Here is a 20,842-nt window from a genome sequence, read left to right on the forward strand (position 1 = left end):
CTTTCTCTATTAGTCCATCTATACTGACCTCCATCAGGTTGCAAATTAAAAATAATTTTTATCTGCATCTACCTCTGAAAAAATATTTGGGCTTCTAGCTGTGTGTGGGACTTGTTCTATTAGTCCATCTATACTGACCTCCATCAGGTTGCAAACTGAATATAATTTTTTTCTGCATCTAGCTCTGAAAAAATATTTGGCCTTCTAGCAGTGTGTGGGACTTTCTCTATTAGTCCATCTATACTGACCTCCATCAGGTTGCAAATTAAAAATAATTTTTATCTGCATCTAGCTCTGAAAAAATATTTGGCCTTCTAGCAGTGTGTGGGACTTTCTCTATTAGTCCATCTATACTGACCTCCATCAGGTTGCAAATTAAAAATAATTTTTTGTCTGCATCTAGCTCTGAAAAAATATTTGGCCTTCTAGCAGTGTGTGGGACTTTCTCTATTAGTCCATCTATACTGACCTCCATCAGGTTGCAAATTAAAAATAATTTTTGTCTGCATCTAGCTCTGAAAAAATATTTGGCCTTCTAGCAGTGTGTGGGACTTTCTCTATTAGTCCATCTATACTGACCTCCATCAGGCTGCAAATTAAAAATAATTTTTATCTGCATCTACCTCTGAAAAAATATTTGGCCTTCTAGCTGTGTGTGGGACTTGTTCTATTAGTCCATCTATACTGACCTCCATCAGGTTGCAAACTGAATATAATTTTTTTCTGCATCTAGCTCTGAAAAAATATTTGGCCTTCTAGCAGTGTGTGGGACTTTCTCTATTAGTCCATCTATACTGACCTCCATCAGGTTGCAAATTAAAAATAATTTATATCTGCATCTAGCTCTGAAAAAATATTTGGCCTTCTAGCAGTGTGTGGGACTTTCTCTATTAGTCCATCTATACTGACCTCCATCAGGTTGCAAATTAAAAATAATTTTTTGTCTGCATCTAGCTCTGAAAAAATATTTGGCCTTCTAGCAGTGTGTGGGACTTTCTCTCTCTATTAGTCCATCTATACTGACCTCCATCAGGTTGCAAACTGAATATATTTTTTTTCTGCATCTACCTCTGAAAAAATATTGGGCTTCTAGCTGTGTGTGGGACTTGTTCTATTAATCCATCTATACAGACCTCCATCAGGTTGCAAACTGAATATAATTTTTTTCTGCATCTACCTCTGAAAAAATATTTGGCCTTCTAGCAGTGTGTGGGACTTTCTCTATTAGTCCATCTATACTGACCTCCATCAGGTTGCAAACTGAATATAATTTTTATCTGCATCTACCTCTGAAAAAATATTTGGCCTTCTAGCTGTGTGTGGGACTTGTTCTATTAGTCCATCTATACTGACCTCCATCAGGTTGCAAACTGAATATAATTTTTTTCTGCATCTAGCTCTGAAAAAATATTTGGCCTTCTAGCAGTGTGTGGGACTTTCTCTATTAGTCCATCTATACTGACCTCCATCAGGTTGCAAATTAAAAATAATTTATATCTGCATCTAGCTCTGAAAAAATATTTGGCCTTCTAGCAGTGTGTGGGACTTTCTCTATTAGTCCATCTATACTGACCTCCATCAGGTTGCAAATTAAAAATAATTTTTTGTCTGCATCTAGCTCTGAAAAAATATTTGGCCTTCTAGCAATGTGTGGGACTTTCTCTCTCTATTAGTCCATCTATACTGACCTCCATCAGGTTGCAAACTGAATATATATTTTTTCTGCATCTACCTCTGAAAAAATATTGGGCTTCTATCTGTGTGTGGGACTTGTTCTATTAATCCATCTATACAGACCTCCATCAGGTTGCAAAGTGAATATAATTTTTTTCTGCATCTACCTCTGAAAAAATATTTGGCCTTCTAGCAGTGTGTGGGACTTTCTCTATTAGTCCATCTATACTGACCTCCATCAGGTTGCAAATTAAAAATAATTTATATCTGCATCTAGCTCTGAAAAAATATTTGGCCTTCTAGCAGTGTGTGGGACTTTCTCTATTAGTCCATCTATACTGACCTCCATCAGGTTGCAAATTAAAAATAATTTTTTGTCTGCATCTAGCTCTGAAAAAATATTTGGCCTTCTAGCAGTGTGTGGGACTTTCTCTATTAGTCCATCTATACTGACCTCCATCAGGTTGCAAACTGAATATATTTTTTTTCTGCATCTACCTCTGAAAAAATATTGGGCTTCTAGCTGTGTGTGGGACTTGTTCTATTAATCCATCTATACAGACCTCCATCAGGTTGCAAACTGAATATAATTTTTTTCTGCATCTACCTCTGAAAAAATATTTGGGCTTCTAGCTGTGTGTGGGACTTGTTCTATTAGTCCATCTATACTGACCTCCATCAGGTTGCAAACTGAATATAATTTTTTTCTGCATCTAGCTCTGAAAAAATATTTGGCCTTCTAGCAGTGTGTGGGACTTTCTCTATTAGTCCATCTATACTGACCTCCATCAGGTTGCAAATTAAAAATAATTTATATCTGCATCTAGCTCTGAAAAAATATTTGGCCTTCTAGCAGTGTGTGGGACTTTCTCTATTAGTCCATCTATACTGACCTCCATCAGGTTGCAAATTAAAAATAATTTTTTGTCTGCATCTAGCTCTGAAAAAATATTTGGCCTTCTAGCAGTGTGTGGGACTTTCTCTATTAGTCCATCTATACTGACCTCCATCAGGTTGCAAACTGAATATATTTTTTTTCTGCATCTACCTCTGAAAAAATATTGGGCTTCTAGCTGTGTGTGGGACTTGTTCTATTAATCCATCTATACAGACCTCCATCAGGTTGCAAATTGAATATAATTTTTTTCTGCATCTAACCCAGCCAATAGTTTTGGCCTAATACCACAGTTTGGCCACTCAGCTCTGCTCGGTTCCCATCCATTGTTTTTTTGTGCAAACAACTCCAGAGTTGTGAATTAGTTAACCACCAAAATGAGTGGAAAAAGGCCTGCTGCTGGTGGAAAGGAGAATAGGCGTGTTGGGAAGGGGAAAAAAGGTTGTGTCCGTGGGGTAGGTGTTAAAGCAACAGTAACATCTGCAGAAGAAAGACCATCTTCCAGCCAAACTAAAATGTCTACTTCTTTTAGCGGACAATGTGATAAGATCCCTTTCTTATTTCTTACGGCCACGCCAATCGCTACAAATTCCAGATGAGGCACAAAAACAGCAGGTGCTTCAACGGATATCAAGTGCTCCTTTAAGTGGGCTCTCCTCCACATCAACTTCAACATCACAAATACTCCAGTCCTCAAAGGTGTCACCCCAATCGCACTTGCTTCCTCACAGCTCCCAAATCTCCAGCTGCCCGTCTGAGTATGAGGTAGAACAGATGGTTGAGTCTGCAGAGCTGTTTACTCATACTATAGCCTGGGAATCAGAAGTCAACTCCAGCGCTTCTGTGAATCCAGACGAGGAAATGATCTGCACTGATGCCCAGAATCTTTATGAGTCGGATCCAGGACCAGACGCAGAAGGTTCTGACCATAATGTAGACCCTCATTCCCAAACTGTAACTCCTGTTGGTGGAGACAATGAGGAAGACGATGATGAGACTCAAATACCTGATTGGAGCGACAACTTTAGTTTTTTGTCAGGGCAGGAACAGGTTGGCTCTGAGGACGACGGGTGTGATAACGCACAGGGTGATGATGATGAGGTTGGAGATCCCACTTACTGTCAACCCACAGTCAGCCAAGAGATGAGGTCAGCAGAGGAGGTGGAGGAAGATGCTAGTGACGACGAGGTCAGGTTGCGCCTTCCTGGACAGAGACGTAGTACTGGAAGCACGTCAACAACTGCATCCTCAAACACAACTCTGCCTCTCACCACAAGTCGTGGTGGCTCTTCAGGTCGCATGGGTGCTAAGCCTTGCATAGCCTGGGCATTTTTTCAGATCGACAAAGATGACCCAACTCGTGTTATCTGTAACATTTGTCAGCAAAAGCTAAGTAGAGGCCAAAAAATACATAGTTTGAGTACTTCATGCATGAACCGGCACATGGACATGAAGCATAAGTTGCAGTGGGAAGCTCAGTGTGCTACAATGCGGCCTAGCCGGCCGGGCCAACCACCGACTGCCATATCTTGTGCATCCGCGGCCTCTTCATCCTCTGTGACTGGGGGGACAGCAGTCACACCTGTTTTGGGGCGCAGACCTGCCACCTCTTTACCCGCAACAGCCAGCGTGATTGGCAGGTCATCATTTTCTTTGGAGGTGGTAACACCAGCTGGTGTTGAGCGCTGTCCGACATCGATAGCACCACCTTTGGATCAAGGCAACCTAACATGTCCGCCTGCATCTTCCTCACAGACCGGCAGTTTGCCGGGGACACCCTTATCAACCCCGTCTAAGCACAACAGCCAGCCCTCGGTCCCTCAGATGTAGACAAGTAAAAGACCATTTCCTCCTAGCCATGAGAAAGCTAAGAGGTTGAATTTCACCATCTGCAAGCTCTTGGCTACAGAAATGCTGCCTTTCCGCCTGGTGGACACAGAGGATTTTCGAGACCTTATGTCCGTCGCAGTGCCCCAGTACCAGATGCCCAGTCGGCACTACTTCTCAAAGAAAGGTGTGCCTGCGCTCCACCAGCATGTCGCACACAACATCACCGCTTCTTTGAGAAACTCTGTGTGTGACAGGGTACATTTCACCACAGACACTTGGACGAGTAGGCATGGACAGGGGCGTTACATGTCGCTGACTGGGCACTGGGTAACTATGGTGACAGCAGGACAAGGGGCTGCTGTCCAAGTCTTGCCTCCCCACGAGTTGTGCGTCAATCCTCTTTATGTCAAAGTTCCTCCACTGCTTCTGCCTCCTCAACCTCCTCTCGGTCTTCCACCTGCACCCAAAGCCTGTCTGGTCATGCCACAAGCTTTCTAACTGCGCAGAAGGGATCCTGCACACCTCCTTACTATGCTGGCAGTAGGGCTCAACGTCATCAGGCGGTTTTTACTTTGAAATGTCTGGGAAATGTGAGTCACACAGCTGAGGAGTTGTGGTCAGCTCTGGAGAACCAATTTCATGAATGGTTGTCTCCACTGGACCTGAAACCAGGGAAGGCCGTGTGCGACAATGCTGCAAACCTGGGTGCGGCCCTTCGCCGGGGCAATGTCACACACGTGCCTTGTATGGCTCACGTGTTGAACCTGGTTGTCCAGCAATTTTTAGCCCACTATCCCAGACTAGATGGCCTTCTGCAGTGGGCACGGTCGCTGTGTGCTCACTTCCGCCGTTCGCATCCCGCAGCTCAGCGACTTACATCTCTACAGAAGTCGTTGGGCCTGCCACTTCACCGGCTAAAATGCGATGTGCCTACCCGGTGGAATTCAACTCTGCACATGTTGCAGCGACTGTGGCAGCACCGACAAGCCCTGGTGCAATACGTTCTGACGTATAGCCTGGGCCAACGAGATCCAGAGGTGGGGCAAATCACGCTGGAGGAGTGGTCTCAGATCAGGGACCTATGCACCCTTCTGCACAGTTTTGAAATGGCGACGAAGATGTTTAGTGCTGACGATGCCATTATCAGCATGACTATTCCGGTGATTTACATGCTGGAGCACATGTTAAACAGAATTCGGAGTCAGGTGGTGGCACAAGAGGAGGTGGAGGAAGTAGAGGAGGAGGAGTTGTATGCGGAAGGGCTAACATCTGCAAGGTCCAGACGGTCGGCAGCACCAAGGCGGCAGGCATGTGAGGGTGGGGGAGATGGTTTTACCAGGGCGCATGGTAGCAGCCAAACTAGTGAGGAAGGTGCAGGAGCCCAGGAAGAAGTGGAGGACGAACTGATGGAAGACTCATCAGATGAGGGAGACCTTGATCACATTTCTGTTGTGCGAGGTTGGGGGGAGAGGACAGAGGAAGGAAGCATGATTGTTACCTCGCCACCAACACAACAGGGACTTGGTGCTCCTGGATGCGCAACACACATGAGTGCCTTCTTGCTGCACTACCTGCAACATGACCCTCGAATTGTGAGAATTAGAAATAATCCTGACTACTGGGTTGCCACACTGTTACATCCCCGGTACAAAAGTAAATTTGCAGAAATTATTCCTGCCATAGAAAGGGATGCACGCATGCAGGAGTATCAGCAGAGACTGTTGCAGAATCTTACATGTGCTTTTCCACAAAACACCAGTGGTGCACGTAGTGAATCTCACAGTTCCAACTTGCCAACCGTGGGACCGTCAAGTGTTCAGCACTAAAACCGTAACAGAACCACAGTATCTGCTGGTAACATCAATTTTGCGGAATCATTTCACCACTTTTTTAGCCCATCCTTTGCAAGGCCACAGGAGACAAGAAGTCTGACACATAGTCAACGCCTAGAGACGATGGTACAGGAGTATCTCCAAGTAAACATTGAAGCCATGACTGTGTCACTGGACCCTTGCTCTTTTTGGGCTTCCAATCTGGATAAATGGCCGGAGCTAGCCACTTACGCCTTGGAGATCTTGTCATGCCCCGCAGCCAGCGTTCTGTCTGAACGTGTGTTCAGCGCTGCTGGTGGTGTGCTGACAGATAAGCGCACACGGCTCTCCACTGATAATGTAGACAGACTCACGTTCATAAAGATGAACAAATCATGGATCCGAAACGACTTTTCTACCCCTGTGTCATCCTGGGGAGAGTAAAAGCTTGATGATTGGTTAAAATCACCCTACCAACCGTTTTAAGCTTTCAAATTACTAATCATGTTTATCTGTATCTTGGCTGGAAAATAATTTGGGCTTTGTAGCAGTGTGCAGCACTGATTCTATTAGGCCATCTATAATAAGCTCCACCAGATTTAAAATTACTAAACATGTTTATCTGTGTCTTGACTGGAAAATAATTTGGGCTTTGTAGCAGTGTGCAGCACTGATCCTATTAGGCCATCTATACTAAGCTCCACCAGATTTAAAATTAATAATAATTTTTAGCTGCATCTAGCCCGGAAAATAATTTTGGGGCTCCGAGATGCGCAAGACACATAAGTGCCTTCTTGCTGCACTACCTGCAACATGACCCTCATATTGTCAGAATTCGAAGTAATCATGACTACTGGGTTGCCACACTCTTAGATCCCCCAAACTTTTCGATCAACCTTTTCATTTTAATAAAGACCAAAAAAATGGTCATTTTTGAAATTATAAGCATTAGCAGGTTATTAGAAACTGAAATCAAACAGTTTTCAACTCAAAACTTTATTCTAGGTGATGTTACATTTTCACATAGGACCCCTTGTTCGAAAGGAGCTTCTGAACTCTCTCGTCCATTGAATTTGTCAGGTTTTGGATGGTTTCTGCTCCAATTGTTTTGCATGAGGACAGAATACCCTCCCAGAGCTGTTGCTTAGATGTGAACTGCCTCCCGCCATCATAGACACTCCTTTTGATGATGCTCCAGAGGTTCTGAATGGGGTAGAGGTCAGGGGAGCATGGGGGTCACACCATAAGTTTGTCCCCTTTTATGCCCATATCAGCCAGAGATGCAGATGTTTTATGTGCAGCATGAGATGGTGCATTATCATGCAAAAAAATGATCTTGCTGTGAAATACACGGTTCTTCTTCTTGAACCATGGCAGGAAGTGCTGTTTGAGAAAATCCACATACATTATGGAGTTCATCTTTAGCGCCTTCAGGGATCCTAAAGGGGCTGACAATCTCTCTCCCCATGATTCCAGCCCAAAACATTACTCCACCTCCTCCTTGTTGGCGCTGTAGCCGTGTTTGCGTGGGGTGTCCATCAACCAGCCATCCTCCACTCCATCCATCTGGACCATCGAGCGCTGCACGGCACTCATCCGTGAACAAAACAGTTTTGAAATCAGTCTTCATGTAATGTTTGGCCCACTGGAGCCGTTTCTGCTTGTGTGAAGTGGATAGAGGAGGTCGTCAGGATGGCGTATGCACAGCTGCAAACCTCTGAAGGACCCTGCATCTTGTTGTTCGGGGGACGTTGGAGGCACCAGCAGCTTCAAAAACTTGTCTGCTGCTATGACAAGGCTTTTTTGCCGCTGCTCTTTTAACCTGACGTAATTGCCTGTAGGAAAGAGTCCTCAATTTGCCCTTATCAGCACGCACACGTGTGTACTGTGAATCAGCTACATACTTCTTGATTGCCAAGACACTTCATCCTGATCATCGCACAATGTTGATTGTAGTCATGCCTTGACCTAAGCACTCCACAATTTGTTGCTTCTCAGCAGCCGACACATCCTTTTTCTTTCCCATTTTGGCAGAAAATGTAGGCTGCTTAATAATGTGGGACAGCCTTCTTAAGTAGTCTTGCCTTTCATTGGGCACACCTGCCAAACTAATTAGCACAGGTGTCTGCAATTGCTTACAGTGATATAAAGAGCTCTGACACACATCACCATCAATGAGTTTAACTGACAAACAAACAAATTCTTCCCTTATCACTCCTAAACACTTTTTGCATAATAATTTGGAACACAGTGTACATGTGCTTTTCCACAAAACACCAGTGGTTCACGTAGTGAATCTTACAGTTCTAACTTGCCAACCGTGGTCTGTATGGAGTTGTTCAATAAAGGGCCCAAAATTAAGATAACATAGATGGGAGAGGTCTCTATGAATAGGAATTCCTAAGTATTTGATACCCTGTGAGGGCCAGGCAAAGGGAAAGTTGGACTGGATAGAATCCTATATGGATTTGGGGAGGGAGACATCGAGGGCCTCAGACTTCGCTGCATTGATTTTAAAATTTGACCATGTAACAAAGTGATCTATTTCAGCCATAACAGCATGGATGGATATATGTGATTGAGTGATATATACTAGGACATCATCAGCAAATAGAGAGCACTTGTACTCGGTGCCTCCCACCTCAATCCACCTAATATTGGGGTTATGGCGAATTGATGAGAGCAGGTGCTCCGTCACTAGGATGTATAAGAGAGGGGACAGAGGACATCCCTGCCTTGTTCCATTGGTGATTGTGAAAGGTGATGAAAATGTTCTGATGCACCCCCTGGGCCTTGGGACACCCGGAGCCGGACCCTTTTTGGTGGATGCTGGTGGTTGTAGTCTTCGTGGCGGCGACCCGGTTCCGTGGCTCAGGGTGGTCAAACCAGTGGCGGAACTATTTATGTGGTTTTGATGTTTAAATGTCCGACTACGCCACCCGTGGATTGCGGTCAGAGTGAACCGCCGCTGCAGGGCAGACCGCTGAGGCTGGTGTTGTGGGTGCAGCAGAGCGTAGCATAACTCCCCACGGGAGGAGTATAGCCTCAGGGCAGTGTATGCGGAGGATGGGTGTGATGGTGCAGGGCAGCAGCAGTAACGACACGGAGTCAGTGATGCAGTCCAGGGCCTTTACTCACAGTTCTTATTATCCAGACCACGTCTGCAGGTAACGGCTGCCCACGTCGTACTGTGCTCACCAGGTGAGGGGCTCAGACAACTCCCAGATAACTTTGGAGCGCTTCACAGGACCCCCTTTGTGTGTCCTTTGTCTGGCCTTTCTTACCAACCCTTCTGTCCGGCTGCCTCGGGCCTCCTCTTGGTAAACTTGGCGCCAGTTTCCCTGACCCTATGTGGTGCCTTCCTAGCGGGTGTAGCGAGGGGCTGCGCCACATAAAATGTCACAGCCTCCGGTTTCTAGCTGAGGGTCGTTTCCTGCCTCCACTAGTTTCGGGGACCGGTCTCCCCCTTTGGCCTGACCCCTCCACGCAGGTGGATTCGGGCGTGTGGTGGCGACTCGCCCGTCCGCACCCCTGGGATCCCTTCATTCCTCGTTCCTGGAGCCTTCTCCGCTCCTCTTCCTTCCTTCTCCCTCTTCCAGGCCTGGGCCTCTGTTACTAGGCCTGCCTCCGGAGCAGAGCTCATGCAGAGCCCCTGCTCCCTGCCACTTCTGCTCAGACTTCTCTGCACTGAACTAAGATGGTGCCCACCTTTTATACTCCCTTCTCAATGCACCCAGGAACTGCTTCCTCCCTGCTCCTGCACTACAGGGTTCCCCTTCCTCAGTGTTCCCTCCCCCCACTCCAGCTAGGGACAGGGACTGTCGTGCCCATCTCAGAGGCATATTGGTCGCCCTGCCCCACGGCAATGTGGTGTAATGCATGCAGGTGTCGGGTCCTGATCCACACTCCATCCTTACCTGAGAGTGAGATATCACACCTCTGGGTGAGGTGCAATACCTCTGTAGCAACCGAGCCCTCAGGGTGCTACAGTTCCATTTATCTTCAGCCTAGGTGACGTATTGTGATACAGGGCCGTGATTTTGGCTATAAAAGGGTCCCCTAGACCCCTACCCCAAGCTTTTTAAGAGAATCATATATGGCGTGCCAGGAGACTCTATGGAATGCTTTCTCAGCATCCAACGAGAGTATCTAATTACAAATTTTTAACTGCATCTAGCCCAGGAAATACTTTGTGCCTAGTAGCAGTGTCTGCTAGTCAGCGGATTATCCCGGCTGTTAAGCAAGCTACACCACCTGTAGTTTGGACACTTAATTTTTTCAAAGGAAATGCTTCGGGACCACGGGATACTCAGTGAAGAGCATCAGGAGGCACCCCAAGGCATAGGGGCTGGGACTGGCAGTAGGATGCCTTGCGGTGGACAGCCGAGCTCGATCCTTATAAAAGCTTTTTAACTGCAGCAGCTTTAGTGGACGCTACTGGAGCTGGAATTACGCGGCTGCTGGCATGAGACTTGCCCTCCAATAGATCCTTGTAAATGGATTTAAAGTGTATTCATTCAAATTAGAGAGACAATTTAAATTAAAAAGCTTAGAGCTGCCTCCACCACAGGGGGGCTCGCTCGACCCACCAGCGGACAGGCACCAGTATTGGGAGAGGGGGGCTGGCTGTCAGGGTTCACCGCGGCTCTGGCACAAACCCGGCGACACGGAGGTGGCACGGGCAGGAGCGGACTGAACGTGTCGGCTTCTCACTTTTTGGATTTTAGAAGGGCATGACATGCCTATATCTGTGTCTCCCCCTCCTTTTACTCCTCCACCTCTTTTCTTTTCGCATGACTATATGTACTTGTCACTTTTCCATGTGTTAGTTGTGTCTTCTGAGCAGTTTGTCAGCTTTTGGACACCTTTGAAGGTGTTTTCTATGTGTTTCTATGTGTTTTTGTTTGCCTGCCATTGGTTTTAACAGTGTTCGAAGGTGTTCGAAGAACAGTTCGGCGAACACACGGGTGTTCGACGAACCGAACTCGAGCACTACGGGGGTGGCTCAACACTAGTGAGGACACGGAAGTCTTGCCTGTTAGCAGTCTGGCACACATGGCTGAGTTTATGTTACGCTGCCTTTCCCGTGACCCTCACATTCTCCTAATTTTGGGTGACAGTCATTACTAGTTGGTGACACTTCTAGACCCACGCTACAAGGAGAACTTTATATCTCTTATTCCTGCAGTGGACAGGTCTACTAAAATGGGGCAGTAGCAGAAGACCCTTGTTGCGGAATTATTAAAAAAAATTCCCATCTGAAAACGCAGGCGGCAGAGGTCACAGTTCGTTGGACAACCAAGGAGTACAGGTGAGAGAGACACAAATCCAATCCAGCAGAGGCAGGGGAACACTGTCAAAGTTCTGGAACAGTTTTATCAGACCCTACCATCGCACAAGCCCTGAGACAAGGGGTAATCTCACAAGGAGGGAAAAGTTTGGGAATCTGCTATAGGCAGGGCCGGCTCCAGGTTTTTCTGGGCCCCGGGCGAAAGAGTCTCAGCGGGCCCCTTTAACACATACCACGATTCATGATGCAGAGATATGGCGGAGAAATATATATATATATATATATATATATATATAGTACAATGCAAAGATTTCACTTCTTACATTACATGAGTGATATCTATTGTAAATTCCACAATAGCTCAGAAACCGGTGAATCGCTCCACACAGAATACTGGCCCCCATATAAGGCTGCATACGGAATACTAGCCCCCATATAACGCTTCATACGGTATACTGGCCCCCATATAAGGCTCCATACGGAATACTGGCCCCCATATAAGGCTCCATACGGAATACTGGCCCCCATATAAGGCTCTATACGGAATACTGGCCCCCATATAAGGCCCCATACGGAATACTGGCCCCCATATAAGGCCCCATACGGAATACTGGCCCCCATATAAGGCCCCATACGGAATACTGGCCCCCATATAAGGCCCCTTACGGAATACTGGCCCCCATATAAGGCCCCATACGGAATACTGGCCACCATATAAGGCTCCATACGGAATACTGGGCCCCATATAAGGCTCCATACGGAATACTGGCCCCCATATAAGGCCCCATACGGAATACTGGCCCCCATATAAGGCCCCATACGGAATACTGGCCCCCATATAAGGCCCCATATGGAATACTGGCCCCCATATAAGGCCCCATACGGAATACTGGCCCCCATATATGGCCCCATACGGAATACTGGGCCCCATATAAGGCCCCATACGGAATACTGGCCCCCATATAAGGCTCCATACGGAATACTGGCCCCCATATAAGGCTCCATACGCAATACTGGCCCCCATATAAGGCTCCATACGGAATACTGGACCCCATATAAGGCTCCATACGGAATACTGGCCCCCATATAAGGCTCCATACGGAATACTGGCCCCCATATAAGGCCCCATACGGAATACTGGCCCCCATATAAGGCTCCATACGGAATACTGGCCTCCATATAAGGCTCAATAAGGAATACTGGCCCCCATATAAGGCTCCATACAGAATACTGGCCCCCATATAACGCTCCATACAGGATACTGGTCCCCTTATAAAGCTCCATACAGGATACTGGCCCCCATATAACGCTCCATACAGGATACTGGTCCCCTTATAAAACTCCATACAGGATACTGGCCCCCATATAACGCTCCACACAGGATACCGGTCCCCTTATAACGCTCCATACAGGATACCGGTCCCCTTATAACGCTCCATACAGGATACTGGCCCCCATATAATGCTGCATGCAGGCTGTTACCCCCCACATAATGCCCCATACAGGCTGTCCCCCCCTTATAATGCTCCATGCAGGCTGTTACCCCCCACATAATGCCCCATACAGGCCCCCCCCTTTTAATGCTCCATGCAGGCTGTTACCCCCCACATAATGCCCCATACATGCTGCCCCCCCCCCTTATAATGCTCCATGCAGGCTGTCCCCCCCCACATAATGCACTATGCAGGCTGCCCCCCCCCTTTACAATGCCCCATGCAGGCTGTTCCCCACCTTATAATGCCCCATGCAGGATGTCACCCCCCCCTCTTTATAATGCCCCATGCAGGATGTCCCCCCCTCTCTTTATAATGCCCCATGCAGGATGGCCCCCCCTCTCTTTATAATGCTCCATGGAGGATGCCACCCCCCCCCTTCTCTTTATACTGCCTCATGCCTCCATATATTAAAAAAATAAAATAAAATACTCACCTCCCTTCTCCTTACCTGCTACTCGCTACCCGCTGCCCGCTGCTCGGGTCCGAACTCCAGCGTTGTCAGCGTCTTCCCGCTCAGCGCTCCCTGTGACGGCTCAGGGGAGGGCGCGGTGTAAAGACATCACCGCGCCCTCTGACCTGAGACGTCACAGGGAGCGCAGAGCAGGAAGACAGCTGATGTCCGGAGGCACGGGGAGAGGTAAGTATCCGGCTGCCGGGGCCCTGAGCAAGCGGCGGAGAAGGGCGGGCGCTGACACCGCTCTCATCCGCCCATAGCCCAGCGGGGTGCGCGACCGCCAGTGGGCCCCTCTGCCTGCTCAGGGCCCCGGCATTTGCCCGGGTGCGCCGGGTGCTGAAGCCGGCCCTGGCTATAGGAGTACCTTGTCGACAGTAGCAACGTCCTCTGTGATTACTCTGTGCCTTATAATTATTTGGTATCCAAGCTGGACATGTCGCATGAACTGGCTCTCTACGCCTTGGAGGTCCTGGTCGGCCCTTCTGCTAGCGTTTTTTCAGAGCGGGTTTTTAGTGCCGCCGGGGGAATTATAACTGATAGGCGCATCCGCCTATTAACTGAAAATGCTGACAGGCTGACTCTTATAAAAATGAACAAAGGCTGGATTGGGCCATAATTCTCAACACCACCAAATGATAGCAACATAACATAAACTCAAATCCAGTGTCTTTTTTTCGGGAGGTCTATTCCCATGCACCTCTTCACACCCAGACATCGGTATACGCTTCCTGATCTCGTCTATTTGTTTTCGCCCTACTCCTTATCCTTATCCTCCACCACCATATCACCACCATATCTACCATATCATCATATCTACGTCTCTTGCAAGGGGCATTGGAGTGCCTCCAAATTTTGTGGCTGCCCTTGCATTCACTGCATAGGCAATAACAGTATGGGAGACCAACTTCCTAATAATGGGAAAAAAAATTCATAAGGCCCTCCTCTACATCTCTCTTCCAAGGGGCTTTGGAGTCCGTCCAAATTATTGGCAGCCCTTGCATTCACTACATAGGCAATAATAGTATAGTTGACCCTCTTCCTAATAATGGGAACATTTTTTTCATGAGGCCCTCCTCTATGTCTCTTGTAAGGAGCATTGGAGTGAATTCAAATTTTTGGCAGCCGTTGAATTCACTACGTAGGCAATAACAGTATGGGAGACCCACTTCCTAATAATGGGAATATTTTTTTCATGAGGCACTCCTCTACGTCTCTTGCAAGGGGCGTTGGACTGCCTCCAAATTTTTGGCAGCCCTTGCATTCACTGCATAGGCAATAACAGAACAGTATGGCAGACCCAATTCCCAAAAATGGGAATATTTTTTTCATGAGTCCCTCCTCTACGTCTCTTGTAAGGGGCATTGGAGTGCCTCATAATTTTTGGTAGCCGTTGTATTCACTGCATAGGCAATAACAGTATGGGAGACCCACTTCCTAATAATGGGAAAAAATTTCATGAGGCCCTCCTCTAAGTCTCTCTTCCAAGGGGCATTGGAGTACGTCCAAATTTTTGGCATCCCTTCCATTCACTGCATACGCAATAACAGGATGGGAGACCCACTTCCTAATAATGTGAACATTTATTTCATGAGGCCCTCCTCTAAGTCTCTCTTCCAAGGGGCACTGGAGTGCTTCCAAATTTTTGGCAACCACTGCTATCACTCCATACTCAAGAACAGTATGGGAGAGCCTCTCTTTTATAATAAGAACATGTCGTCACTGAGGCCCACCTCTATGTGTCTTTAAATTGGTATTGGGGTTTTTCCCAAATTTATGCAGCCGATGTACTCACTGCATACCCTATAACTGTATAGCAGAACCACTCCTTTCTAATGGGAACATGTCGCTACTGAGGTTCACCTCTATGTGTCGTCAAATTAATATTGGGGTATTTCACGAATTTAGGCAGCCCTTGCAGTCACTGCATTACCACTATAGGAGGCCCACTCCTGTATAATGGGAACATTTTTTTTAATGAGACCCTCCTTTATGTCTCTTCAAAGGGGTATTGGGGTGCGTCCAAATTTTTGGCAGCCTTTGCAGTCACTGCATACGTAATAACAGTATAGGAGACCCACTCTTTAATAATAGGAACGACAAAGCATAGATGGCTGATGGCTCTCTAACAATAGTGAGGGCCAACCGCTGGCCTTTTAAGAATAGTAAGGGCCGCCTGATGGCCCTATAAAAATAGGCTTTGTGACTTTCAAAGTCCCTCCTTCATAAATGAAACAGATGTGTCTGATCATGTCTCACACACAACATGGCCAGATAAGGTAGTAAAATGTTAAAATTACATTTACTGGTGAATGTATTTTTCACAGTTGAAAGCAATGCAAAGTTGCAAAAACGCATCAAAAACGCTACGTGTGAACATAGCCCAAAGTGTGGAGGAGCATTTTTGTTTTTGGTTATTTACTTTGCCTTATATACAAGTCATTACCCTGGAAAGGATGTTCCTTCACATATTTACCAGGAAAATCCATTTTGATTACGTTTTTGTATGTTTTATTGTGAGTCCGTAAAAGTGGCGTAATACTCTGACAACATTGTTCACAGCAGTAACCTGGGAGTCAGAGATGCTTCCAGGCATCTTCCCCATGCTGTTCCCATGTCATTTGAGCACTGTTCTCATCTATGCAATATTTAGGCCCTCTGTAGACCTCCGGGGAAGGGGGTGCACCGGAAAAATGTTTGAGTTTCCCATAGACATACAGACTTAAATTGGGCTCGTTGCTCGGACCGAGCACTCGAGCATTCCAAGTTGCTCAACTCAAACAACGAGTGCCCGAGCATTTTAGTGCTCACTCATCACTACTTAGCACGTTTCCCAATATATGCCATACAGAGGGTGCTTGAATGTCCATATGTAAACTGACTGAAGATGACTGAATTTGGTGTGATTGCTGCTTCTCTCTATTGTGAATGGCTAACTTTAGCCACTTTACCAGCCCAATCTAGTTAAGATCCACAATACACACACACTTCTGAATCTATATTAGGAAAACTGGAATTAAAGGGGTTGTCCATCTTAAGCTACAAGTCTGCTCAGCCCTGGATCTAACTTTGTAGAGATGCCCTTGTTTCCCACATATCTGTTAAAATAAAGTGGCCAACTCCATTAAAAGGGTTGTCCGGTGTTAAACTACAAGTCTGCAGTTACTCTATGTGACTGCAGACTCATGAATCCTCACAGCAAGCGCACTGCGTGCTGTGAGGATTCCTCGCCGCCGCTGGTGCCGGGAGCAGGCGGTCTTGTGACCCCAAGTATGCGATTTGTATACTTCCAGCCACAGTCTGACTAGACTGTATCTGGCCTCGCTCAAGCCACTTGCATTGAGCTAGGCTGGATACATTCTAGTCTGCACTTAACTGTATGCTTGCAAATCACATACTTGCGGTCACATGACCGCCACTCCCAGTGCTGGCACTGGAGAACCCCATAGCGGATATTACACACGATGTGAAGATACACAAGTCTGCAGTCACATAGAGTGACAAGACAACCCCTTTAAGTTAAGTATTTCAGTTGCTTGGAAAAGTCATTAAATTTGAGAATGCCACCCTTAACCACATGATCATTGGGTATCTTACTAAAATGCTTTTTTTCAAGCTGATCATAAATGCATAAAATGGGTTTTGCCATCTTATAAGTGAAGACTTATTACTAGGATATGGGGTTTTGCCACCTTATAGCGTAAAGACATATTGCTAGGATATTGGTGAGGTCCCACCTCTTGGACCCCTACAGTTCCTGACAATAAATGATGTGCAGTGTTGGTTTAGTGGTTCAGGCTGCATTTCCGGGGTGGCCTGGAGCACTTCTCTACAGATTAATGCAGTCTGTAGTGACCTGTATACAGGTGCTTAAGTGCCATAATAAACAACAAAGGATGTGTGTGCTATTCCACGGCTGTGTCTCCTTTACACTCAGGTGATAACTTCAGTTATTAGTAAGTGATACAGATCTTAGGCCACATTCACATGTTCAGTATTTGGTCAGTATATTACATCAGTATTTGTAACCCAAAACCAGGAGTGAGTGATAAATACATAAGTGGTGACGTGTTTCTATTATACTTTTCCTCTTATTGTTCCCCTTTGGTTTGGGCTTACAAATACTGATGTAAATTTCTGACGAAATATTGAACGTGTGAATTTGGCCTAAGCCCTAAGCCCTTAATGAGATGAGATAACCGCTTTAATATTCTATTTCATTTAATTGACTTTGAGCATTTTTTGTAAAATTGACAATAAATGTACAGAAATAATCTGATGTGTTTTTTTTTTGTCTAGTGGAGTCTTAAAAAATTCATTGAAAGGACGTTTGATCAAAACACGATGTCATTTTACTTGGAATCTGTCTAATAAAGACGTAGACATTGAAAAAGTTCAAGACAGGCTTTATGAGCAGATTCAGTTCTTACCTGCTGTACACAAATACAGAATGTATAATCTCATGGCCTTCACAAATTATCTCAAAGAGGACTATGAGGGATCCATTGCCTATCTGGAGAAAGCTGAAGAACAGATCAGTAAAATAGAGTCGGATAACACAGAAGCTAGAAAAACTATAATATATGCCAACTATGCCTGGATATTCTACCACAAAAACCAAGTCATCAAAGGTTTTAAGTACGCTAAGAAGGTCCAAGAAATATACAAGGTATTTGAATGCCCCGATAAACAGAATGTTTTGCTCTTTGAAGCATACAGTGAAGAAGGGTTTTCTCTGCTAACTTTCCATGGAAGACATAATGAAAGAGCAAAAGATTGTTTTCAAAGGGCTTTAGAGCTGGATCCAGAAAATGTAGAACTGAATTCAAGCTATGCCATCTCTGTGTATAGACTCGAAGGTTTTAACTGTCTAAAAACCCCTCTAGATGAATCTTTTCTTCTCTTGCAAAAAGCTGCAAAATTAAATCCAAAAGACACGGTGATCAAGGTCCTTCTAGGTTTAAAATATCAAGATATAAATGAATCAAAAAAAGGGCTTGTGCTGATAGAGGAAGCTCTCAGAGAAACCCCGGAATTTCCATATCTTCTTCGCTATGTTGCAAAGTTTTACAGAAGAGAAGGCATGACCGATGAAGCCATTTTGGTCCTTAGTGAAGCCACCCGTATAAACCCTACCTCTAGTCATCTTCATCACCAACTCAGTATGTGTTACAAGAAGAAGATTATGGCTCTCAAGGACTGCGCAAAATTAGCAAAGTTACAATTTCAGCCCACCGACAACCTTACAGAAGAAATTTCAGACACAGTTTCCAGAGCAATATTTCATCTGGAAATGGCTGTGAAATATAAAAAAACATTTGTGGTTGCATACATTGCTCTAGCAGGGATGTATGGGAGAAAAAATCAATATGAAAAGGCCGAGGAAATCTTTCATAAAATTCTAGAAATGGACAATGTCACACATGAAGAGAAACAAGAGCTTCATTTGGTTTGGGCACAGCATGAACTCTGTAGAAGACATTGCCAAACTGAAGCAATCAGGCATTTCAAAGAAGTCATCAAGATGAAAAGTCTCACTGTCTTCAGAAAATTTGCCATGGAACACTGTGAGAGAATTGCTAAAGAAATGATCTCTAAGAATCCAAGAGAAAAAGCAGGTTTTGAATTGTTAGAGTTTATCTATCAAGATGATCAGGAGAACATAACTGAAAAGGTTCAACAACCAAGGCATTCAGAGTGAGCAAGAGCAATGTCGGGAAGAAAAGGAATAATTGTAAATTTTCTCCCAAATTTTATTTAACTTGCATTAACCTAGCTGTAGGCACAAACGCTGTATAATGTACATGTCAATAACATTAAGCATTAAGATGTTAAAATATGATGGCTAACTATGTATCAAGCAACCAAAAATGCTTCTTGAATAGGTTACGTATAAACTGCAATAACTTTTTATTGTACTCTCTGGAACTACCCTTCATAGTTGTGATATTACTCAACATAAAGCTGACAGCTCTAATGTAAGCATAGCAAAATTATATTTTCTCCAGCTTATTTGATAATAATATATCTTGTCTTGTATTTATTAAGTTATATAAAAAAAAAGGTAGCACAAAACTAAAGTTACAATTCATGACAATGTTCAATTCATATATTGGAATAATTGCAAATATAGCCACTGAAAAACTGAATTTATTAAAATATTATTAAATAATTGGGTGTAGTTATCCATTGATTAAATTGACATGTTTTATTTGTTTGCCCCTCCTTCACTACATTCCACAGTTAAACCTTTAAATGGGTTATCCAGTTTCTTAAAAACAGAAGACCAGTCCACTTATTCTGTACAAAAACAATCCAGTCAGTACTTACCTACCATTGCCCTTGTTCCTTCATCACCTCTCCTGTACAAACCAGCAGTGATTGTTGACAAGACTGAAGCGGTGATGTTACGTCTACAGCACATAACCACTGTAGCCAATTACTGGGCTCAGTGGTCTCAAGTCGTTCTCTTCTAAACAATTGCTGAGCCTGGTGATTAGCTGCAGAGGTCATGTGTTGTAGATAGGACATCATGGCTGTAGCCTAGTCAACAAACATTGCCATTGAGTAGAGGAAAATGGCGCAAGAGGGAGAAGGGTAACATTAGGTAAGTAGTTCTTGATTTTTAAACGACTTTCATTCATTGAGTTTTCAGGTTATAATGTGTGCACACAGCTCCATAAATCAAACATACATGCTCTGACATTTTTAATCAGATTGTTCTTTCTGTCTTTAAAGCAGAAAAATGAAATTAACCACAATGTAGGACATTTTACATGCCGGGTGTAACAGGCCAGATTAACCCCCGCCCAGAATATACCCAGGGTTTAAGTGGCCTAGGCCAGATTATACCCCGGGTATATTCTGGCCTAAGCCAAACTATACACCAGGGTATAAATTGGCCTAGCCAGATTATACCCATCTGGGCCAGAATATACCCCGGGTATATTATGGCCTAGGCCAAACTATACCCCGGGGTATAAATTGGCCTAGGTTAGATTATACCCCTCCGGGTCAGAATGTACCCCAGCTGCTGTAGGTCAGATTTTTCAGGCTTTTGAGAACCATTGAGTGATATACTCAATAACGGTGGCCCCAGGCAGCGCTCGGGGCCCCAGGCAGCACACGGGGGGACAGAGACAGCACGCAAGGGAGGGGAGAGACAGTGTGCAAGGGGGGGAAGAAACAGCGCGCAGGGCCCCTGTGTGCTGTCTCTGCCCCCCTGTGCGCTGTCTCTGCACCCCTGTGCGCTGTCTAGGACCCCTGTGCGCTGTTTGGGACCCCCTGTGCGTGGTCTAGGGCCCCGTTCTTGAGTATATCACTCAATCCGGTGCAATGTCTGGGGCCCCATGTGCGATGTGTGATGTCTGGGGCACCTGTGTGATGTCTGTGGCC

General features: G+C 45.4%; 1 protein-coding gene across 1 annotated transcript in view; it reads left to right on the forward strand.

The window, feature by feature from the left end:
* The window catches only part of LOC141271287 (interferon-induced protein with tetratricopeptide repeats 5-like), a 33,896-nt gene extending 14,634 nt beyond the window's left edge, over nt 1-19,262 (forward strand). Inside the window, exon 2 of the mRNA XM_073681404.1 lies at nt 17,747-19,262. Within this exon, the coding sequence (XP_073537505.1) occupies nt 17,747-19,148 (1,402 nt within the window). The 3' untranslated portion in view covers nt 19,149-19,262. The remainder of the gene's footprint in view (nt 1-17,746) is intronic.
* The last annotated feature ends 1,580 nt before the right edge of the window (nt 19,263-20,842 follow it).

This window comes from Phyllobates terribilis, unplaced genomic scaffold (genome assembly GCF_046119375.1).
Source record: "Phyllobates terribilis strain yellow unplaced genomic scaffold, ASM4611937v1 Scaffold_5__5_contigs__length_657084704, whole genome shotgun sequence".
Classification (NCBI taxonomy): domain Eukaryota; kingdom Metazoa; phylum Chordata; class Amphibia; order Anura; family Dendrobatidae; genus Phyllobates; species Phyllobates terribilis.